Below are 20,457 nucleotides of genomic sequence, written 5' to 3' on the forward strand. Positions count from 1 at the left end.
ACTCCAGAAGGACGGGAATATCGTCTCCACTAGCTGAATTGACATACACGCCGATCTTTGTTGGAAACTGCAAATCTGTTAAAACAATGGAAACATTAAAAAAAACTATTTGTTCAACCAAAATTGTTTAAATCTCGACTAGTTGAAATTCTCGACCTTTTCTGTAGATTTCACATATTTGGTGACATTTTCGGAAATCAAAGACAATTTATTCTTTTATTCCCACATTACATAGGGCACCCTCTTGCCCATAAACTAAACTCCGAGCCCTGTAAATAAGGAAAATTCGTATATCATTAATTCAACTGTGAAAACCCAAACTATTGTCGATGCAAACTTATTTTTGCAAATAATTGGCAATTGAAAATCAATAATGTGATGAACAATTTGAAGTCGTTAATCACGGATCAAACTTTGATCATTAATTACCAACATTATACACCTTTTTAGCATATTTACATTTTTTAGTACGCTTAACAGTATAATTCCATTTTTCTTTATTTCTTGTCAGATGTTTATTTTGTAATATTAAATGAAAATTCATATTGAATTTTATTTAATTTGGAATAAACTAAAGCATGCCTAAATGATTCTATATTTAGAAATACAATAAGTTTCTTGATTTGTAAAACTGACCGTGTGTCTGTGGACTGAGTAGACTAGTATTAAACTATTATGTTTAAGGCAGAAAATCTAAGATTAGTAAATTTAAATATATGCCTCTCTAGCAATGGAAATCAGACATTATATCACTCTAGCAATTGAAATCAGAAATTATACCACTCAGCAATGGAAATCAGACATTATACCACTCTAGCAATGGAAATCAGACATTATACCACTCTAGCAATGAAAATCAGACATTATACCCCTCTAGCAATGGCAATCAGACATTTTACCACTCTAGCAACGGAAATCAGACATTATACCACTTAGCAATGAAAATCAGACATTATATCACTCTAGCAATGGCAATCAGACATTATACCACTCTAGCAATGAAAATCAGACATTTTACCACTCTAGCAATGGCAATCAGACATTTTACGACTCTAGCAATGGCAATCAGACATTATACCACTCTAGCAATGAAAATCAGACATTTTACCACTCTAGCAATGGCAATCAGACCTTTTACGACTCTAGCAATGGCAATCAGACATTATACCACTCTAGCAATGGAGGCTCACTTAAAACAAGGAAAAAATTAAATGGCAAATATTTCAGGATTTATTTTTCCTTTTTACACAATTACAATTTTTTTGTGGAACCATTGAGCTTTTCAAACACAGCAATTTCCTGAACCTAAACAAAGAGCTGTTAAAACTGTGAATACATAAAACAAAGAAAATAAATTTCGTAATGTTTTCTTTTTCTTGGCTCTAGGGTAGGAGTTTACTTGGTTCTAAGGTAGGAGATTACCTGGTCCTAGGGTAGGAGTTTACCTGGTCCTAGGGTAGGAGTTTACCTCGTCCCAGGGTAGGAGTTTACCTGGTCAGGAGAAAGGGGTTTAACTCTTCTCGCAACCCAGTCCGGCATATGGTTTTTACTCGACCAGGCAAACTGTAAAGTGTCATGTTATTGTTCCCCCTATCAGTGCTGTGCTGTGCCTTATTTACACGGCTCTATGTTACACAAAGAGCCAAAGAAACTTTTAAACTTTTTTTTTTAAAGAAAGTTTTAAACTCACAACTAATTTAAATCTGGTCAATTCAAATATTATTACGAAAATATATTACTTAAATTTCATAGCAGGGAGCTCCTTTAGAAATTTTTAGTGTTTTTTTATTTTCGTTTTAAAATTATAGAAAAATTTCCCCCCCCCCTCAACTTTTTCTTCATTACAACAGGAATTTTTCGGAAAAGCATTGATTGCGAAAAATTGAAATTTTTTAATAATTAAAACAAAAAATAATGGGTTCATTCTTAAAGTTCAATAAAGTTAAACTATTTAAGTGTTCAAGGAGAATTCCTGAAAAATATTTTTTTTTATGCTTCGTTAATTTTTCTTTCCTGCTTAGGAACAGTAATTATATTGATAAAATATTCATTATGTATTTTTCATATAATGTCTAAAGATAGATAATACTAAATAGATTATCAAGTACTTGACAATTTATTTGGATAATACTGGATGAAGATAGTGCGTCATTGAATATTGCGTAGGCAGGAGGTTACTATGCAAATGTTTTGGTAAACGTACTGTGAAGTAATAAATAAAAAATAATTAGAAACTTTTTAAACACACAAACATAGAAATTATTGGAAAAATTATAATTATGAAATAAAAGATAAAAAAACAATTAAACTGTGGACGACGATGACGACTTTTAGACTCTTAAGTTATAATATTGAATAGTCAAATTAACATGTAACACAGTAACCATGCATTGTACCCGGGCCCATTTCCCTGGATTATCAATCTATATGGTTAATTAATGTGTTTTAATTAACACTGACAAACGTGTGGAAAATTCCTTTCTTGGGAGGAGTTTTAATCCAAACAGAACAACACAGTGGGCCAACTAAATACATTGATATCTATAAAACAGAACAGCACAGTGGGCCAAAGCTTAGATAAAGTTCAGAATACACCTCATACCTTGTTTTCTTTCAATTTAATGAGTTCTCTCCATAAAGGGTAATAAATTATTGGCTAAATATGTCACAACAGCTATATCTATTTTTATATGAATTATGAAGAAAAAAACATACTTTTAAAGAGAGTAACGAGCCCAAATAAACATTAAACTTTGGAGATCCTTATATTTCTAGCTAAAAATTGATGATTTTAGGCTATAGAGTGTAGGTTCTCTATAGAAATAGACCTGCGGAATTATGCAAATAACGGAAAATATATAATTTTTTTTGATAAACGACAATATCGTACTCATTGTTCCTAAGATAAAGGTTTGAGGTGTATTGGCCATTTAACACTTGGTGAGTTCCTTTGACGAGAAAATATCGTTTTTTATACTTTTTCACAAAAGCCCAATTTTTGAAGCGATACATGTTACCGCCCCAAAAAATTATAACGTTTTCAAAAATCTATATAGTCTTACCTTTTCCTATTAAATGGACGTAATTTCAAGGGACTCTCCATTTATAGAGTGGCGTTTTTGTTTCCTATGGTAAAAAGTTCTGTCGGATCAAGAATGAATGAGATATTCATTATCTTCTTTGTAAATTGATAATATCTGTTGTGTTTTCTCTTGAAAGGGTCGTTTCTAGAGGACACGTCAGGATTGAACACTTTTTAAGCAAGAAAAATGGCGAAAAAATCTTCCGCAATATTAATCAGATAAAAGGTACAGTTGCGAATCGGACATGCCCCTCTTTTTAAATGGAAGGTCACTTGAAATTAAGCAACAGTCTCTTAAAAAATCTTTCTTGTGTTTACCTTCGGGTTTTCAATTACAAGAGCGTAGAGTATACCGACTACAGATACAGCCAATACAATTCCAGTTCTGCTGAGAGTCATTCCGATGAAAACTCTAAAAATACATGAAAACTTTACACTAAGGTACAGTGGTCGACGTATATATTAATACAGTGAAGAAGACTTAATATTTTAATTTTGAGTTCTACCAAGCTTTCAAACATGCAGAGATTTTTTTATGCATAGGGTAGAGTCTGAGTGGCGGCCCAGTGTTACAAAAAACAGACATGGTTAATAACGTTTTTGATAATTAGGCTACAGGGCTAGTAATTTATCTATTTAGAAAGCCCTTGAAAAATGAATACTATAAGATGTGTCACATGTTAATATTTGTCGAAAGTAAAAATAATTAATTTAGAAAAATTTTCTGTGTCGTACTTTGCACCCTATGACCATTAAAATTAGAGGTCTCATTTTTCTAATGAGCAGGCCTTGAAAAGCTGGACTAGGGACATGTATCACTCTTTCCTATATCAACGGTAAGGGCAAATTCATAAGAAGGGTGGGGTGGAAAACAACCCCCCCCCCCATCTATATTAGACAAAAGTAGCCTAATCGGGATACGGTTAACGGAAAAAATATACAAGTTAGACAATTTTCATATTTCTAAGTAAATTGAAATTTGGATAAATTCTTTATCATCTCCGTCAATTTTTAATGTAACCACATTTTGGAAATATGGATTTCTTTGGTATTTTTGGAAAAAATGTCGTCATTTAAATTCTTATGTTTACGGGACACCCTGTACATAATTAAACTGTTACATTATTCATGCTGCAATAGTGCATATATTTGCATAAAAAAATCTGTACTCTGAACTTTAAACCGTGGAAAAAATGTATTTAACTTGCATCAGAAAATTTAACTTTTTATTTTCTAATGTCGATTGAAGTAAAGATAAGAAATTGTACAAATGAGCAATTAACAAAGAAAACTTTATCTGAAATACGATGGCATTAATATCTTAGTTTTTTTAACAATTATTTTTTTTTTTTACTGCAAGCCGCGACATATTTGGAAATTTACCACTGGATTTCTACAGCACAAACAAGCAATAAAATAGACTATATTAAAAAGTTTGGAATATGAAGACTAATATTAGACTAAAGCTAGTTATGATTTTAAAAAATCCAGAAATGTTTTGCAGTGTACAGTAAACACAAAGCAATGTTTTATAATAACTTAATTGTCAAGCTACTGGTAAAACTATATTCCACAATTTTATGGAATTAGCAAATTCGATGTACTTACGCGTTGGCAATGTGAATTGACATATCGAACGCAGTTCCAAATACAAGATCTTAATATTCGAGACATTTATGTTAAGAAACAAAGGTTTCCAGCGAAAAAATGCGAAATTTTTTTAGTATTTCGCAATTTTTTTTGCAAAAATAAATTTTGCAAAAGTAAGGAAAAAACATGCAGTATTTTGTTTTTTAAACAATATTATGCCATAATTTTTTTGCGAAATTTCACATTAATCTTTTTCACAAAAAATGCGAGATTTATCACAAGACAAAAAGTACGAAATTTCCGGGGGAAAACCCAACAAATTTCGCAAAAAAAATTCTCAAAAATTTTGCATTTTTTTCTTGAAAGAGATTAACGCAAAAAAGCAAAAATTTTGCATTTCTTTTTCTTCCACCGGAAAGCGAAAAAATGGGAAATTTTCGGCAAAAAAACGATTTCCTCATTTCGCTGGAAACCCTAGATGCAGATGTTGCAGAAAGAAATATAAAATAGCAAGATCTCAAAACAAATTTTACCCTCTCGTATAAATTCAAACTTCAAACTACCCTTTCTGACCTTTTTTGTTGTTTTTAAATTGGATCATTTACTTATCTGAAAACGTGATTCATTTCATTTGTACTTTGTTCAGAGAGATAAATCGGTTTTGTATACGTCAAGATAAAGTTCAAATTACAGGGCAGAAAATACATCTTTCAAACTTTAAGATAAAGTTTAGAATATATCTTTCAAGGTTTAGATAAAGTTCAGATTACAGAGCAGTAGAATACATCTTTCAAGCTTTAGATAAAGTTCAGATTACAGAGCAGTAGAATATATCTTTCAAACTTTAAGATAAAGTTCAGACTACAGGGCAGTAGAATACATCTTTCAAGGTTAAGATAAAGTTCAGAATACAGTGGGGGGGTCTTTGAACTTTAATCTCTTGAATTATGCATTTTCTGAGTGTACAGTTTGTACTGTATACATTGCATCTGATATACCTGAAAAATTAATTTCTATAAAAGGTTACAAGCTTGATTAAAACCTGAAAAAATATCAGGTTTGTTCTTTATCGATCATGATCAATGATCTTAAAAAATATGCATATTCACAAAATGTTTTTTTTTTGAATAAATATTTACATATTCATAACAGTACCCTCTATATGATCAATAATGTGGAAGGTATCGTTTTCAACCTTGAAAAGAGTGTTATTTTAACAATTTTCCATATTATTACTGAACCAAAAATGCGCTATTCACTTGAACCGTTTAAAAAAATCAACTTTCAAAGAAGAAATTGTTGATATCTTCCTCATTTTTATTCGACAAAGCTTTTAAAGGTACAGTTCAGACATACCAATCTAGAATACCGTTGTGGATCCGACATACCAATCTAGAATACCGTTGTGGAGTTTAAGATGATTCTATATATTTCTTGTAAATGTCAGTTTAAGATGATTCCATATATTTCTTGTAAATGTCCCTCATTGCCTAGTTGATTCCATCTTCCCCTATCCCAGTCTAAACTAGACCAGGAGATGACACGTTTAGCTGCTCGGCTTACATCCCAGGTACTAAATAATATAGGGTCATACCATGGAGAGAATAAGATAAACACACATACAGTGGTCGGCGATTATATGAATACTAAAAAGACAATATTCGATTTCAATTTTAGTTTTTATCAAGCTATCAAACAGCATGGATATTGGATGGTTCACAATACACATAAAGAGAAGCTGTCAATTAAAATACTTCTCGTTGGTTACCTGTAAGCTTGTAAATTAAAGAAAAGCTTGTTAACAATCAAAACTTGAATTAAAAAGTCGTCTTCATTGTATTAATATAATCGCCTACCACTGTAGGAAAAGCTACACTTCTTATAGGAGAGGCAATTAATTTTTCAGAGAAATAAAAAAAAATTGATTCGTAATATTTCCACAATGATATCAGTTAGAAATTACAGAAGTACCGAAAGTAGTAAATTTAGAGATGCAAACACAAATTCCCATGATTTAATGATATCAACAAACTCAATGATTGGATAGCTGGCGTTCAGATCAAATAAGAAATGATGAAAAATGGTTGGTTTTTATAACCACGCATGTTTATACGTATTTTACAAAACAGTTAGGTCCGTCCTACAATACGATTTTTTGACAAACTCCCCGCCGCCCCCCCCCCTATCAATTTTGTACATGACCACTAATTTTCAGCAAAATTAATATTATTCATTTTTAATTATTTTAGGGTTAGGGTTGGTTAAAACAATTTCTTGGCCGAGCGCTGCGGCTACGACAGGCTAGGGGGCCGAGCGCTACGCTCACATTACCAATTATAAACATGTGTTACATATGTGATCTATGTACAAAATTGATATTGATTGATTACCAAACAGTTAATAAATTAAATCCTTTCAATTTTAAAAATTTTTCCTGTGTAGAATGCTGGTTGTACTTTGTAGGTCTAATTGTTAAACATTTGTGTTCACCTGAAATAAAAAATATGCTGCCATTGTTGAACAATAAGGAAGGGAAGCATATATTCATTTCTATGCAGGCTATTCAACAAATCATTCATTCGACACTTTAAGTATATTTAAAGGGACACATTCCCCGAATTTGGCAAACTTAACTGCAGACGTAATTTTTAAGCACCTTATATTTTTATATTGACATGTCCAAATCACAATGGTACTCTTTAAACCAGAAATCAGAAAATTAATTTTTTAATAACTTTTATTTGATTTACGGATTTTTCTTGGCGATTTCAATGCCGTACACTAGAGTTTCCAGGCACTATAGTTTTATTATTTATCCGTCAACGATTACCAGACAACGCTCGAAAGAGGGCACCATTGTAAATCAGACATGCTACTTTTCAGTGGAGCCCGGAGTGTCTTTATTCTTAAATAGGGTAAGCATTGAGAGAGGCTTGCTTGTAAACAAACTGTAGTCAACGATAGCAGTGGGACGGATAACAATTGTCATCTCATCGTCCGAATTTTGTATAAAAAATAATCAAAGATATTTTCATTCAAATTACATGTACTTTCTTTTTGCATACGGGTTCAAAAAATAATTTACTTTTAAAATAAAAAAGCGAAAATGAATGTTTTTCCCTGTAGGCAACTGCAGCACAAGCAGCGTCTATTAGAAAGTAATATCTAGGAAACCAAATTTAGATACTTTTGAAATAAAAAAAAATATTTTTAAAGTTGATGAAAAGCACAAGATTTTATATTTTACGACAAAGATAAAAACAATGAAAAAAGAACAAAATAAAAACATTTCGACTCTTTTTTAAGACTTATCAGTAAAAAAATGCTTTTTTTGACAACTGTTTAAATGTTAGAATATCATAAAGGACCAAAAATAGAAAATTATGTTTTTAAGATTGAAAAATATGAATTTTCTTTAAAAATAAATGATTAGGGTTTCTTCCTAACAGAGACAAGATCCTTTCTTGGGAGGAGTTTTAATCCAAACAGAACAACACAGTGGGCCAACTAAATACATTGATATCTATAAAACAGAACAGCACAGTGGGCCAACTAAAAATACATTGATATCTATAAAACAGAACAACACAGTGGGCCAACTAAAAATACATTGATATCTATAAAACAGAACAACACAGTGGGCCAAAAAAATACATTGATATCTATAAAACAGAACAACACAGTGGGCCAACTAAATACATTGATATCTATAAAACAGAACAACACAGTGGGCCAACTAAATACATTGATAGCTATAAAACAGAACAACACAGTGGGCCAACTAAATACATTGATATCTATAAAACAGAACAACACATTGGGCCAACTAAATACATTGATAGCTATAAAACATTACAACACATTGGGCCAACTAAATACATTGATAGCTATAAAACAGAACAACACAGTGGGCCAATTAAATACATTGATATTTATAAAACAGAACAACACAGTGGGCCAACTAAAAACATTGATATCTATAAAACAGAACAACACAGTGGGCCAACTAAAAATACATTGATAGCTATAAAACAGAACAACACAGTGGGCCAACTAAATACATTGATAGCTATAAAACTGTGGAATACAAAAACATTAAAACAATCTTAGGGGTATTTAATGTTGTTGTAAAAAAATAGTTTTATCAGAAGTTTGAGCATTAATTTATAGAAAAATGGGGTTGTGTAGTTTTTACAGTGTACAGTGTACACTTTACACTGTACACTGTACAATGGCGGTTACTATTTTAAATAATTATTCGAGTGTAGCAATCGTAGTTTCCTATTCTAATTTAAAAAGTAGGGAAAACGTCTTGATTATTTGAATTCAAGTTTTTTCCGAATGTTACTCATTGTTAAATTCCTTTATGATCAATTTAATCTTTACAAGTCTGGCCGCAGAAATCCATAAATTTTGCGCTAAAAAATCTACTCTTTATATCATTCCTTTATGATATGCAAATAATAACCAAAGGAACTGAGTTTTTGCAACATAATCGTGTAAACCTTTTGATATTTCAAGCTTAGACTTTTTGATGATTTAACAGAATTCACAGTTTGAAATATCCAAGGTCTACGACATCGGATTTATATATTTATAAGTATTTTGTTCCAAATGTGACATTTAATTCAAATTTTTACTCAATTTTCGTCTTTTTTTTCTATGCTAAACTTTGAGCAATCATGAATATGTCAGAAACTGGCATAAAAAAGTTAATAGTTTTACAAAAAAGTTTTGTTCAAAATAAAATAATTTAAAACTTTTCTTATTCATATTTTTAATTTACTGTTTGTTGCATTGCATGCTTTATGAGTCAAATTAAAAGTTAAATAAACAGAATTGCATTTCAACTTCAACTTTAACAGTCTGCAGCTTTTACAGTTTAAAATAATATAATAAAATCCTATTCTATATTTTAAACCCTGTCATAAAAAAATTCAATTTTTTAGGTTAAACTTCCCAATTTTTGTAAGTTTTTTAGTTTAAACCTCACAATTTTTGTAAGTTTTTAAGGTTGAATTTGCCATAGATAATAAATGAAAGGCTCGGCAATCCGGTCTAATGCATACATCAAACAAGGGGCAAAGAATCTGAAGAGAAGGGGCGGAAATGCCTACCCTCTTGGAAAATATTTGGGGGGGGGGGGCTTTCCAACTTTCAAATTTGGAGAGCAACATATAGATACTTACAAAGATTCCCTTTAAACCTTTTCATGCATCGAGGATTAGAAAATAGCCAAATTTTTTTAGTTTTAAGCCCTAAATCTTTGTTTTTATTAAGTATGATATAAAATCTTAAAGGTAAATGCTGTAAATCTATGATTGAACTCTTTAATCATCGATTCACATTTTAACATTTTATGAACCAACTCTTTAAGTTAACTTACAGCATGATATGCTTCTATGACGAGAAATATCCAATAAACAAGAGTCATGTTTCACCACTTTCTGGTCTTTATATTCTTTATAATCTTTATAGTCTTTATATTCTTTAAAATCTTTATAGTCTTTAAGTTCTGATTTCTGTAAATCTCTCTAGTCTCTCTAGTATCTCTATAGTCTCTATAGTCTCTAATATCTAGTCTGTGGCTTATACTAGACTAAACTGGAGTAGTGCTTCAGTTTCGGAGATAAAGAACAGGAAAACAGGAATTGTTATTGGCTTGGCAGGAGGGGGGGGTTACCGTTGTGGATCCGACAAACCAATCTAGAATACCGTTGTGGATCCGACATACCAATCTAGAATAGGAGAGTCCTATTAATCTAGCAATATATTGCAGAAACTACAATGTTGTAAATGGGTCTGTTGCGGGATAAAACAGGGATCCACGGAGGAAAAAATGAGGGAAGAGGAGGGAAAGAGGAGACATCTTCAAGAGAAGCAAAAGAAAAATCATTCGGTGCACTCCAAAGTTCATTCAAAAAGGGTAAAAAAAAACTAAAATTTGGCATGAAAACTGGTTTAAAGAACTGTTAAATAAAGTGTTTTCAGAAGAGTTTTAATCTATTTTATAGAAGTTCATACATGATCAAATTAACTTTTTTTTACAAAAACTTAAAAAATTGAAAAAATTATTTCCCTTATAGAATAAAAAATTGTATACTGGGTTATCTTTTTTAGTGTTTTCTTAGGACTTTAGGGGTTTAAAAATCATAATTACATTTTTTATATTCACCCTGTCTGTTTGGTTTAAACCAAAACTGATTTAATTTTAGGGTTTGAATTTGATCTTGATGAAATATTAGTGAACAAGGAGCAGACTGGAAAAGAGAAAAAGCAAGATAGTAAGTAATAAAATCTATTTATACAAAGGGATTGAGTTTTTGCCACAAATTCTAATTTTTCAATCCTCTACATCTTTGCAACATAACACCGTAGACCTTTTAATTCAGTTAGATCAAATAGTTCAAGTTTGAAATTTTAAGTTGAAGTTTTGTTCACCATCAAGTTACAAAGGTATAGGGATTAGAATATTTAAGTTTGTGGCATAAACTCAGTTCCTTTTTGGGGAAGAGATAATTCAAAGATTTTTACACGTGGTTGAAGGGTGGGGGCTCCCCCCCCCCGGATAGGTTTTAAACATTTCAGATCAAAAACAGGATGTAATATAGTGAAAATAACATGATTTTGTAGGATAAAATTCAAAATTACCGTATACAAATTTATTTTGCAGTTCTGCAATTGCATTAATTAGCTCAACAGAAATAGAAGAACAACTCAGAAATCTATAAATTGTTGTTTAAAATTCAATTCTTTAATTTATAAAGGAACTGTAGGCCTAATTTCATGTTACCCATCATGCAAAGACGACAATGCCTCGTTTCTATTCTCGTTTTTATACCTTTAAAAGTGTTCCAATCCTGATAATTCCTACATGTTTTCCTGCATTAGAATTGTTAAAGTCACTTTTCCAGAGAAACTTCAATGAATAAGTAATTAATTTTCAAAATTATAAACATTGATATCTAATTAATTCATGCTTGATCTGACAAAGCTTTTGAGAAACCGTTCTCAATTGGAAATCGTCATAATACTTGGAATTACGCTTACAGTTCTTTTCTCTAAAAAAACTTAAAGAAGTTCAAAGCTATATTCCACTTTTAGAAAAGAGAGTAAAAAGGAAAGAGTTGGAGAGCGAGACCATAAAGAAGTTGGTGGGGGTGGACTGGGCGGGGTAGATATTCATAAACGGAGTAAAAGTAGCACTGGACACTCCTACAACTCCTTCTCCTCCTCCCCTGGAACCAAACATGATGTGTTCGGCAGGGAAATAGAGGGGGACAGTTTAAGTAAGTTTATTTTCTACTTTTATTTCTTAATCAAATCTATTATTAAACTATGATTATATAGTGTAGAAAAGGTAAGTTTTTTTTATTCATAAAGTTACTATTTTGGTTCGTAGTACTGTTTAGAGACAGAAATTGTCTTTTTGTCGACTTTTTGGCCTATATTTTATACCATATAAAACAAAAACTATAAAAGTTCGTGGATTTAACAATATTTTACCGCACATTTTCAAAATTTTACCAAATACCTTTGGACACACATTTTTGTTATTTTGAGCATCAATAAACCTTTCCTGGGGTCATGCGAGGTCCCACACAATATATGGCCCCGATCGGTTCAGCCGTTTTGACGTTTATTGGATACAAGCGGACAGACAAGCAAAAGATAAATTTAGATAATGTAATTGATATTATAGATTTTAGATGGGTCGGGATATAATGTAGTTGATATTAAAGATTCTTGCTGGAAAGTGATATAATTTAGTTGACATTATAGATTTTAGCTGAGCAGGGATATAATTTAGTTGATATTATAGATTCTAGCTGGGCAGGGATATAATGTAGTTGATATTAAAGACTCTAGCTGAGCAGGGATATAATGTAGTTGATATTATAGATTCTAGCTGGGCCGGGATATAATGTAGTTGATGTTATAGATTTTAGATGGGTCGGGATATAATGTAGTTGATATTATAGACTCTAGCTGGGCCGGGATATAATGTAGTTGATATTATAGATTTTAGCTGAGCAGGGATATAATAAAGTTAATATCATAGATTCTAGCTGAGCAGGGATATAATGTAGTTGAAATTATAGATTTTAGATGGGTCGGGATATAATGTAGTTAATATTATAGATTCTAACTGGACAGGGATATAATAAAGATGATATTATAAATTTTAGATGAGCAGGGATATAATGTAGTTGATATCATAGATTCTAACTGAGCAGGGATATAATGTAGTTGATATCATAGATTCTAGCTGAGCAGGAATATAATGCAGTTGATAATATAGATTCTAGCTGGACAGGGATATAATGTAGTTCATATTATAGATTCTAGCTGGACAGGGATATAATGTAGTTGATATTATAGATTCTAGCTGGACAGGGATATAATGTAGTTCATATTATAGATTCTAGCTGGACAGGGATATAATGTAGTTGATATTATAGATTCTAGCTGAGCAGGGATATAATGTAGTTGATATTATAGATTCTAGCTGGACAGGGATATAATGTAGTTGATATTATAGATTCTAGCTGGACAGGGATATAATGTAGTTGATATTATAGATTTTAGCTGGACAGGGATATAATTTAGTTGATATTATAGATTCTAGCTGGGCAGGGATATAATGTAGCTAGTTGATATTATAGATTCTAGCTGAGCAGGGATATTATGTAGTTGATATTATAGATTCTAGCTTGACAGGGATATAATGTAGTTGATATTATAGATTCTAGATGGGCAAGGATATAATGTAGTTGATATTATAGATTCTAGCTTGACAGGGATATAATGTAGTTGATATTATAGATTCTAGCTGGGCCGGAATGGATATTTCTCCTGCTTCCTCAGCCAACTTTTCTACCCTTTCAAAACTACAGGTGACGTTACTTTAATTAAAGAAGTTTATAGTACATGAGTAGGAGTAGGAGTAGGAGTAAGAGTAGGAGTTGGAATAGGAATAGGAGTAGGAAAACGAGTAGGAGTATGAGTTAAAGTATAAGTAGGAGTAGGAGTAGGAATAGGAATAAAAGTAGAAGTAGGAGTAGAAGTAGAAGTAGGAGTAGGAGTAGGAGTAGGAGTAGGAGTAGAAGTAGAATTAGGAGTAGGAGTAGGAGTAGGAGTAGGAGTAGGAGTAGGAGTGGGAGTAGGAGTAGGAGTAGGAGTAGGAGTAGGAGTAGGAGTAGGAGTAGGAGTAGGAGTAGGAGTAGGAGTAGGAGTAGGAGTCAAAGTAGGAGTTGGAGTAGGATTCTAATATTTATTATTTCTAGTATTCTACCCGTTCCTCTACCTCTTCTCGTAATTCGTCGTTCAGTGCGTATAGTAGTAATACTCCAATATCACGCCAACATAGAAGCTTCTCATCTAACAGTGTTGATAGTGACAGGTAATAAACCAATTAAAGGAACTGTTAATGTAACTGCATTAAATGATGAGCAGTTTAATTTTTCTCAAAACGAACTAATTTCGCTTCGTTAACGACGAAAAAACTGAAAACAAAACGAAGAACATTTTTTAATTAAACGAAATATTGGTCCTTAAAAATCTGTCGTTGATCGTTAACAGCTTATACCACTGTAGTCCCAATTCAAGGACCATATGAAATAAATAATGTTTCCCCTGAAAGAATTCCGATTTTCAGAGACTGATATTGATCCAATGTAAAGACTCCAAGAGGTTCATCCAAGTGCAAATAATGAAAACGGTTTCCTTCGTTTTTAACAACGATGCCGTTCCCTAAATGCATGTGTTATAAATCTAAGGTTTAATTGTATTCAAACTGTCATGGCACTGATATAACTTTTACGACCCTTTTATGGGCCTCGATGTTTATTTAGTTGTAATTTAGGCCACCAACATTAATGGGAGTGTTCGAGAAAAATGGAAGGGGGCATAGATTGACATCGAATTGAATTCGATATCGATTGCTACTAATTTGACTTTAATCTGTATATGATGAGAAAATGGTATTAAGAGAGTCTTACACCCAAGAGCGTATTTAGAGTGGAATAATACAACTCTGTGAATTTATACAATTTTTGCATACAAAATTATACAAATTAACTATAAAAAAAAAATTATAATTAATAGGTCAAATTGTAATTGAAAGTCATAGTTTTGGATACAAAACGTTGTCAACCCTTTTCTCCTTATTCACGCAACAGATAGAGGTAAAATTAGTATCGCGATCAATATCGAATTAAATACGATATCAGCTTATACCATCTTTAATTTTTCGCGAACACTCCCGATTCGCAACAGTAACTGTAAAACTTTAATCTGATAAGGAAACTTGAAGATAACGTCGTTTTTTAGCTTGTTAAGTATTAAATTCTGATAATTTCTCCATTGTTTCTGAAGCAAGAAATGTGCAAATGTAGAAAAGAAACCGTTCTAATAAGAACAAATAATTTAAAAAAACAAAAATTTGGATATTTACTGAATACTTGAGCAAACATAGTTTTTAATTGTACCGTTGTGAATCGAACTTCTCACTCTAATCAATCGTCACGTATTTGAAATTCCGTTTACAATCCCTTTAACCAAAAGTTTTTTTCCTTCTTAGATCAACCAAATAGAAATACAAATTTTACATAAAAATCTTTTTTCACATATGATATAAACGGTGGATTAATATAGATTTGTTAATGAAAATTTTATATTAGCTTTCTACTTATTTATTTATATGTTCACTTTAACATTTCCAGTCATGTAGTTTCTCCACTTTCCAGTATCCTAGTAAAAATCTAAACTTTGACAAAAATCGATAATTATTGGTTTAATTCATGCACACTTAACTTAATAATGATACCGCTTCCAGGTTTTTTTGTCCGACGACTAGAAATGTCAAATTTCCAAAATATATTCTTAAACTCCGTTCCGTTAAAGGGAGTGTTCGCGCAATTTTAAGTGACCCTTTATGCGAAGAGGATAATGCCCGATTTGCATTGGTAGCCATTAGTAACCTAATCATCCAGGTCAGAGAACTACGCGTGTTTATCTTTAAAATGGTGTTTAAATTGCTGGAAAACTGAAGTGTACGCTAACGTACATTGCGAAATCAACACAGCTGACGATACATATTTTCCTCAAGAATCCTATTTCTATTTCATTTTGCGTGCGCAGTTTTCCAATTTTATCGATTTACAATGAAAGCAACATCTAGTACATTTTATACGTTTCAGTCCTGATAGTTGGTTTTGGGCATGATTTATTTGGTATGATTTAAACCAATTATCTTTAATAGTACTGATAGATATATTCATTACTTCGCAGTTTTCGGGAAAAAAACACTAAATAAAAAATGCTACGAATTATGATTGTCACCAGTCACGAAAAATATCAATTTTCTATAATTATATAGATTCTAAAATAGAAATTGTAGCTTATATATGCATTCATTTTTATGTTTAACAGTTTATATTTACATTACAAAATTGTATATTAGGCATGTATTATTTTGCCAAAATCAGAAGGTTTAACTGCACAATGTTATGCCGCACTGCACTTATGTATAGAACGAAGCAAGGGAATTAGGATTTGGAAAGAAATATTGAAAACACCATTTTGAATAAAAAATTTATCCAAAAACGCAGATTCATAAAATCTTTCTTCATAATCGCCAAAGTTTTAAAGTCCTTATAAGTAAAGTCTCTAGTTGGCTTGATTTTAATGTGGTTTTAAAATCTATTTCAAAGGAATTGAGTATGTGCCACAAACTCAAATTTTGCAATCCCTTTATCGTTGGAACCAAATGTCTCAGGCCTGAGATATTTAAAACTATGAATTCTGTTAGATCAAATACTTTATCAAAGGATAAAATAAATATTAAAGGTTTATACTATCAGGCTGAAAAAATATATAGATTAAAAAATTTGACTAAGTGGCAAAGGCCCAATTCCTTTTAAATTACAAATCTAAAGGTTGCATGTTTTCACGCAGAAATAAGTGTAAATTTTGCCCCTTACTTAGAAATACTGAAGATAAAGACAAGTCCTTTACAGTTCTAGAATTTGCAAGTCTAGAGCTGAAATATATATATATATACAGGGTGTCCAAAAAAACATGGGAATTCAGTGACGAATTCTATATCGTCTTTGTTCTGAATACCTAATTTCAAAAGCCATAATATTATTTTGTCTGTAAAGTAATTGCTGTAAAGATGTGTCTATAATGTCTCCGCAAGATGAACAGTGATGACGGACAAGTTTACTCTATTAAGACACGATATTTATATATTTGTAGACACCCTATACATGATTTTTGTTTAGATATAGTCAGAAGACCAGCAGAAGATCGTCTGCTGGAAGCGTTCTTATTACAACAATTTCCCCAGCCAATCCGAGAAAGGTAAAATAGAAATTTAAAAAAAAGATTTAAATTAAATATCTGATTTTTTTTATAACTAGGCTTTACAGGGCAACGATAAGTGTAATTTCAAGTGACCCTCCATGCACTGTCACGGCAATGCCCGATGTACAACGATATCCTTTATTGCTATGTCATAGTCAGCCTTGAACTAAATATTTCTACATGTTTTTGTTTAATTAAACTATTTATTTTCTTTTTTCTTAAAGGGAGTGTACTCCAAAAATGAAAGGGGGTATAGACTTAAGGCGAAAAATAAGCGCTTTTGATTGCTACAATCTTTCTTCTATCTGTTGCGTTTATAAGGAGAAAATTTTAAAACGACTTAAACCGAAGAACACAGCATGCATACGAATTCAGAAACGTGCAACATTCAACTGGGATCGTAAAATAGTAAATTTAATTCCAAGCAAATCATCAAGATATTACAAACAATAGTCATTGATTATTTTTCGACGCATTCGCAAATAGTTAATATTTCCTAATGTTTTTTTTTTATTTTTCATGATCTGAGAGTTAATTTTGAAAACTGTTATTCCTGTTTCAAAGATTTTTGATAATAAAGACGACATTTTCATATTTTCCAGGAATATTCGAAAATCAAGCGAAATTTTTTTTTTTTAAAGCAAAAATATTATGAAATATTAACTATTTACAAATGCATCGAAAAATAATCAATGACTATTGTTTGTAATATCTGAATGTTATGTTTTATAGGTTGGTAACTCAGCAAATGCATTAACTCCAGGTCTAGGGGCAGAAAGAAGAGATAGTAGAAGTAAAAGTAGAGGACATAGTCCTGCACTCATCTAGAGGACACAGTCCTGTGTTAATCTAGAGGACATAGTCCTGCACTCATCTAGAGGACACAGTCCTGTATTCATCTATAGCACACAGTTCTTTATTCATCTAGAGCACACAGTCCTGTGTTAATCTAGAGGACATAGTCCTGCACTCATCTAGAGGACACAGTCCTGCACTCATCTAGTGCACATAGTCCTGTATTTATCTAGAGGTCACAGTCCTGTATTCCTCTAGAGGACACAGTCCTGTATTCATCTAGAGGGCACAGTCCTGTATTCATCTACAGCACACATTCCTGTATTCATCTAGAGGACACAGTCCTGTATTCACCTAGAGGACAGAGTCCTGTATTCATCTAGAGGACACACTCCTGTATATATCTGGAGGACACAGTCCTATATTAATCTAGAGGACACAGCCCTATATTCATCTAGAGGACACAGTCCTATATCAATCTAGAGGGCACAGTCCTGTATTCATCTAGAGGACACAGTCCTGTATATATCTACAGGACATAGCCCTATATTCATCTAGAGACACAGTTCTATACTATTGTAGAAATCTTTTAGTCTTTTCTTATAGTCTTTTCTTTGCATTTCTTGTTTATACATATGTACTATGTATATCTATTATCTACATTGTACATAAATTTGTTTCCTTAATTAATGAAAACATTTTTCTAAATTACTTTATTTAAAACATTAAAACAAATTCAATTTTAGGAAAATTAGTTAAATTTAGTTATATTTAAATTTCAGTACGTTATCTAATGGACGTACAATTTTCCATAAACTGTGCAGTGACTTTATGTTTAGTAGATGATAGATATTTAAACTTATTCTTATTTATTAAAGGGACAGATACGTAAAGACAAGTGTTCCATATTTAACGAGTTAACGAGTTAATGTGGGAGATACAGATAAATCCTAATTAAAAAGTTTAAATTTTTAGAAAGAAAACAATCAGTGGGTGTTGCTCACTTTCTGGTGACTGTCCCTTTAAAGAGGACAAGTTAACTGTTTGTTTAATATTTAGAACATTTAATAAGAACTTTTAAATATTCACTTAATTTTAAATAAATATTGAATTTTTCCTTTATATATTATAGTCTAAAGAGAGTAGATTAAAATGCATTATTTCTTCGCTTCATGAGTTGAAATAAGTTTTATATCGTTTTCTCTCTCTCTTAGATTTTGATTTGCATTCATTATTCACCATTAATTTTTTTCCTTGTGGATCTTATTCATATTTTGTTTAAAACACTGAAAAGGAAAATTTAACTCCACGAGACAATAGAACAATAGAAAACTTTTTTGTTCCGCCATTATTTGATTATTATATTCTTAGGTCTAAATTATTAGTCTATGATTTGGCGTATTTTTACAAAATATCACTATTTATGTTATTAAGATCAAACTTTGAACAAGAGATAAACTTTTTATTCTATTTAACTATATACTTAATGTACATTGTAAACACAATTTTATGTGTAAACAGTACTTCAAATGTTTATAAAGGGCCTTTCTGCTAGAATGGCAATTTCTATTTATCCGTAATATACATAAATAAAATTAAATTCTCAAAAGTAGTTTTATTAATGTGTTACAGAGATTATATCATTTTCAATTATACTTAATTATCGCTGCTCATGGCAAGCTTGTGCTTGTGAAGCAGGTGCTCAAAATGGCCTCCATTTTGGTTAATTAAAATAGACCATCTTATTTATCATATTTCATATTTTCATATTTTATTCAACTACAAAGCACGAAATAATACAAATAAAAAAATCACAATTTACTAAGTAGTTTGGACCCGCATAACCAGAGTAGGTTGTTTTAATTGGTTGGCCCACTATAAACGAATGAGAATTGCAGATAAAAACAATGTACAATGTACATAAGAATGATTCACCCTCTATCCACTGCAGCCGGTCTGTGATTATGGTGTCAGTACCCTCGTTTTTTGCCACCGGCCTAAGTACACCCTCTGTTGATAGAATATGTCTACAAGTCAATTAAAAAAAATATACCCAAGTACATTCAAGGTACTAATGTAAGGAAAGTAATTTTAGAGGTGTACACATTTTTTGTCCTGCAGTGTACTGTCTTTGGGCGGAAAAGTAAACACAAGACGGATGTCACAGCCTGACAGGGAATCCATTTTCACAAAAATAATCTATGAAATATTCTGGTCATAGGTAACTATTATGTGAATTTTTAAAATTATAAAAATTAAATGCTTTTAACCTCCTCGTATACTAAACGAACACTGATGCATCTATTCTTGTTTACAAAGTCCGCCCAGAGAGAACTGGTTTCAAGATGTACGCAGCGTATATGCGACCGCAATTACCTTTCCTTGCATTATAACCTTGGGTATATTATTCATTTGGACAGGATAGAAATGATTTCTGAAGTTTCTTCTGACCTGAGTTATGTTCCGCGATTTTTGGCCTGTTGAGAAAGGAGCATTGGTCCTTTGCTATTGTATTTGTATGGGAGTCATCTTATAGAGTAAAATTGATTTAAAAGTAAAATATATTTGAGTAAAAGATTGTTAAAACAAAATAAACTACAAAAAGTTTTCCATATCTAATA

General features: G+C 31.6%; 2 protein-coding genes across 2 annotated transcripts; one reads left to right on the top strand and one right to left on the bottom strand.

Annotated features, from left to right (window-relative positions):
* Window positions 1–1,207: 1,207 nt before the first annotated feature.
* Window positions 1,208–10,274, bottom strand: LOC111703510 (uncharacterized). The gene is made up of 9 exons (XM_023475466.1): window positions 10,059–10,274; window positions 8,115–8,179; window positions 7,793–7,837; window positions 7,163–7,231; window positions 6,163–6,245; window positions 4,691–4,739; window positions 3,401–3,494; window positions 1,492–1,563; window positions 1,208–1,305 (listed from the first exon to the last, which is right to left on the bottom strand). Exons 1-9 carry the CDS (start codon window positions 10,104–10,106, stop codon window positions 1,252–1,254), a joined length of 579 nt encoding a protein of 192 aa, XP_023331234.1. The 5' UTR covers window positions 10,107–10,274; the 3' UTR covers window positions 1,208–1,251.
* Window positions 10,275–11,748: 1,474 nt separating this feature from the next.
* LOC111703501 (uncharacterized) lies at window positions 11,749–18,524 on the top strand. Its single transcript, XM_023475453.1, has 5 exons — window positions 11,749–11,961; window positions 13,499–13,569; window positions 13,960–14,075; window positions 16,960–17,038; window positions 17,774–18,524. Exons 2-5 carry the CDS (start codon window positions 13,516–13,518, stop codon window positions 17,867–17,869), a joined length of 345 nt encoding a protein of 114 aa, XP_023331221.1. The 5' UTR covers window positions 11,749–11,961; window positions 13,499–13,515; the 3' UTR covers window positions 17,870–18,524.
* Window positions 18,525–20,457: the final 1,933 nt, after the last annotated feature.

Source organism: Eurytemora carolleeae, unplaced genomic scaffold, assembly GCF_000591075.1.
Source record: "Eurytemora carolleeae unplaced genomic scaffold, Eaff_2.0 scaffold560, whole genome shotgun sequence".
Taxonomy (NCBI): domain Eukaryota; kingdom Metazoa; phylum Arthropoda; class Copepoda; order Calanoida; family Temoridae; genus Eurytemora; species Eurytemora carolleeae.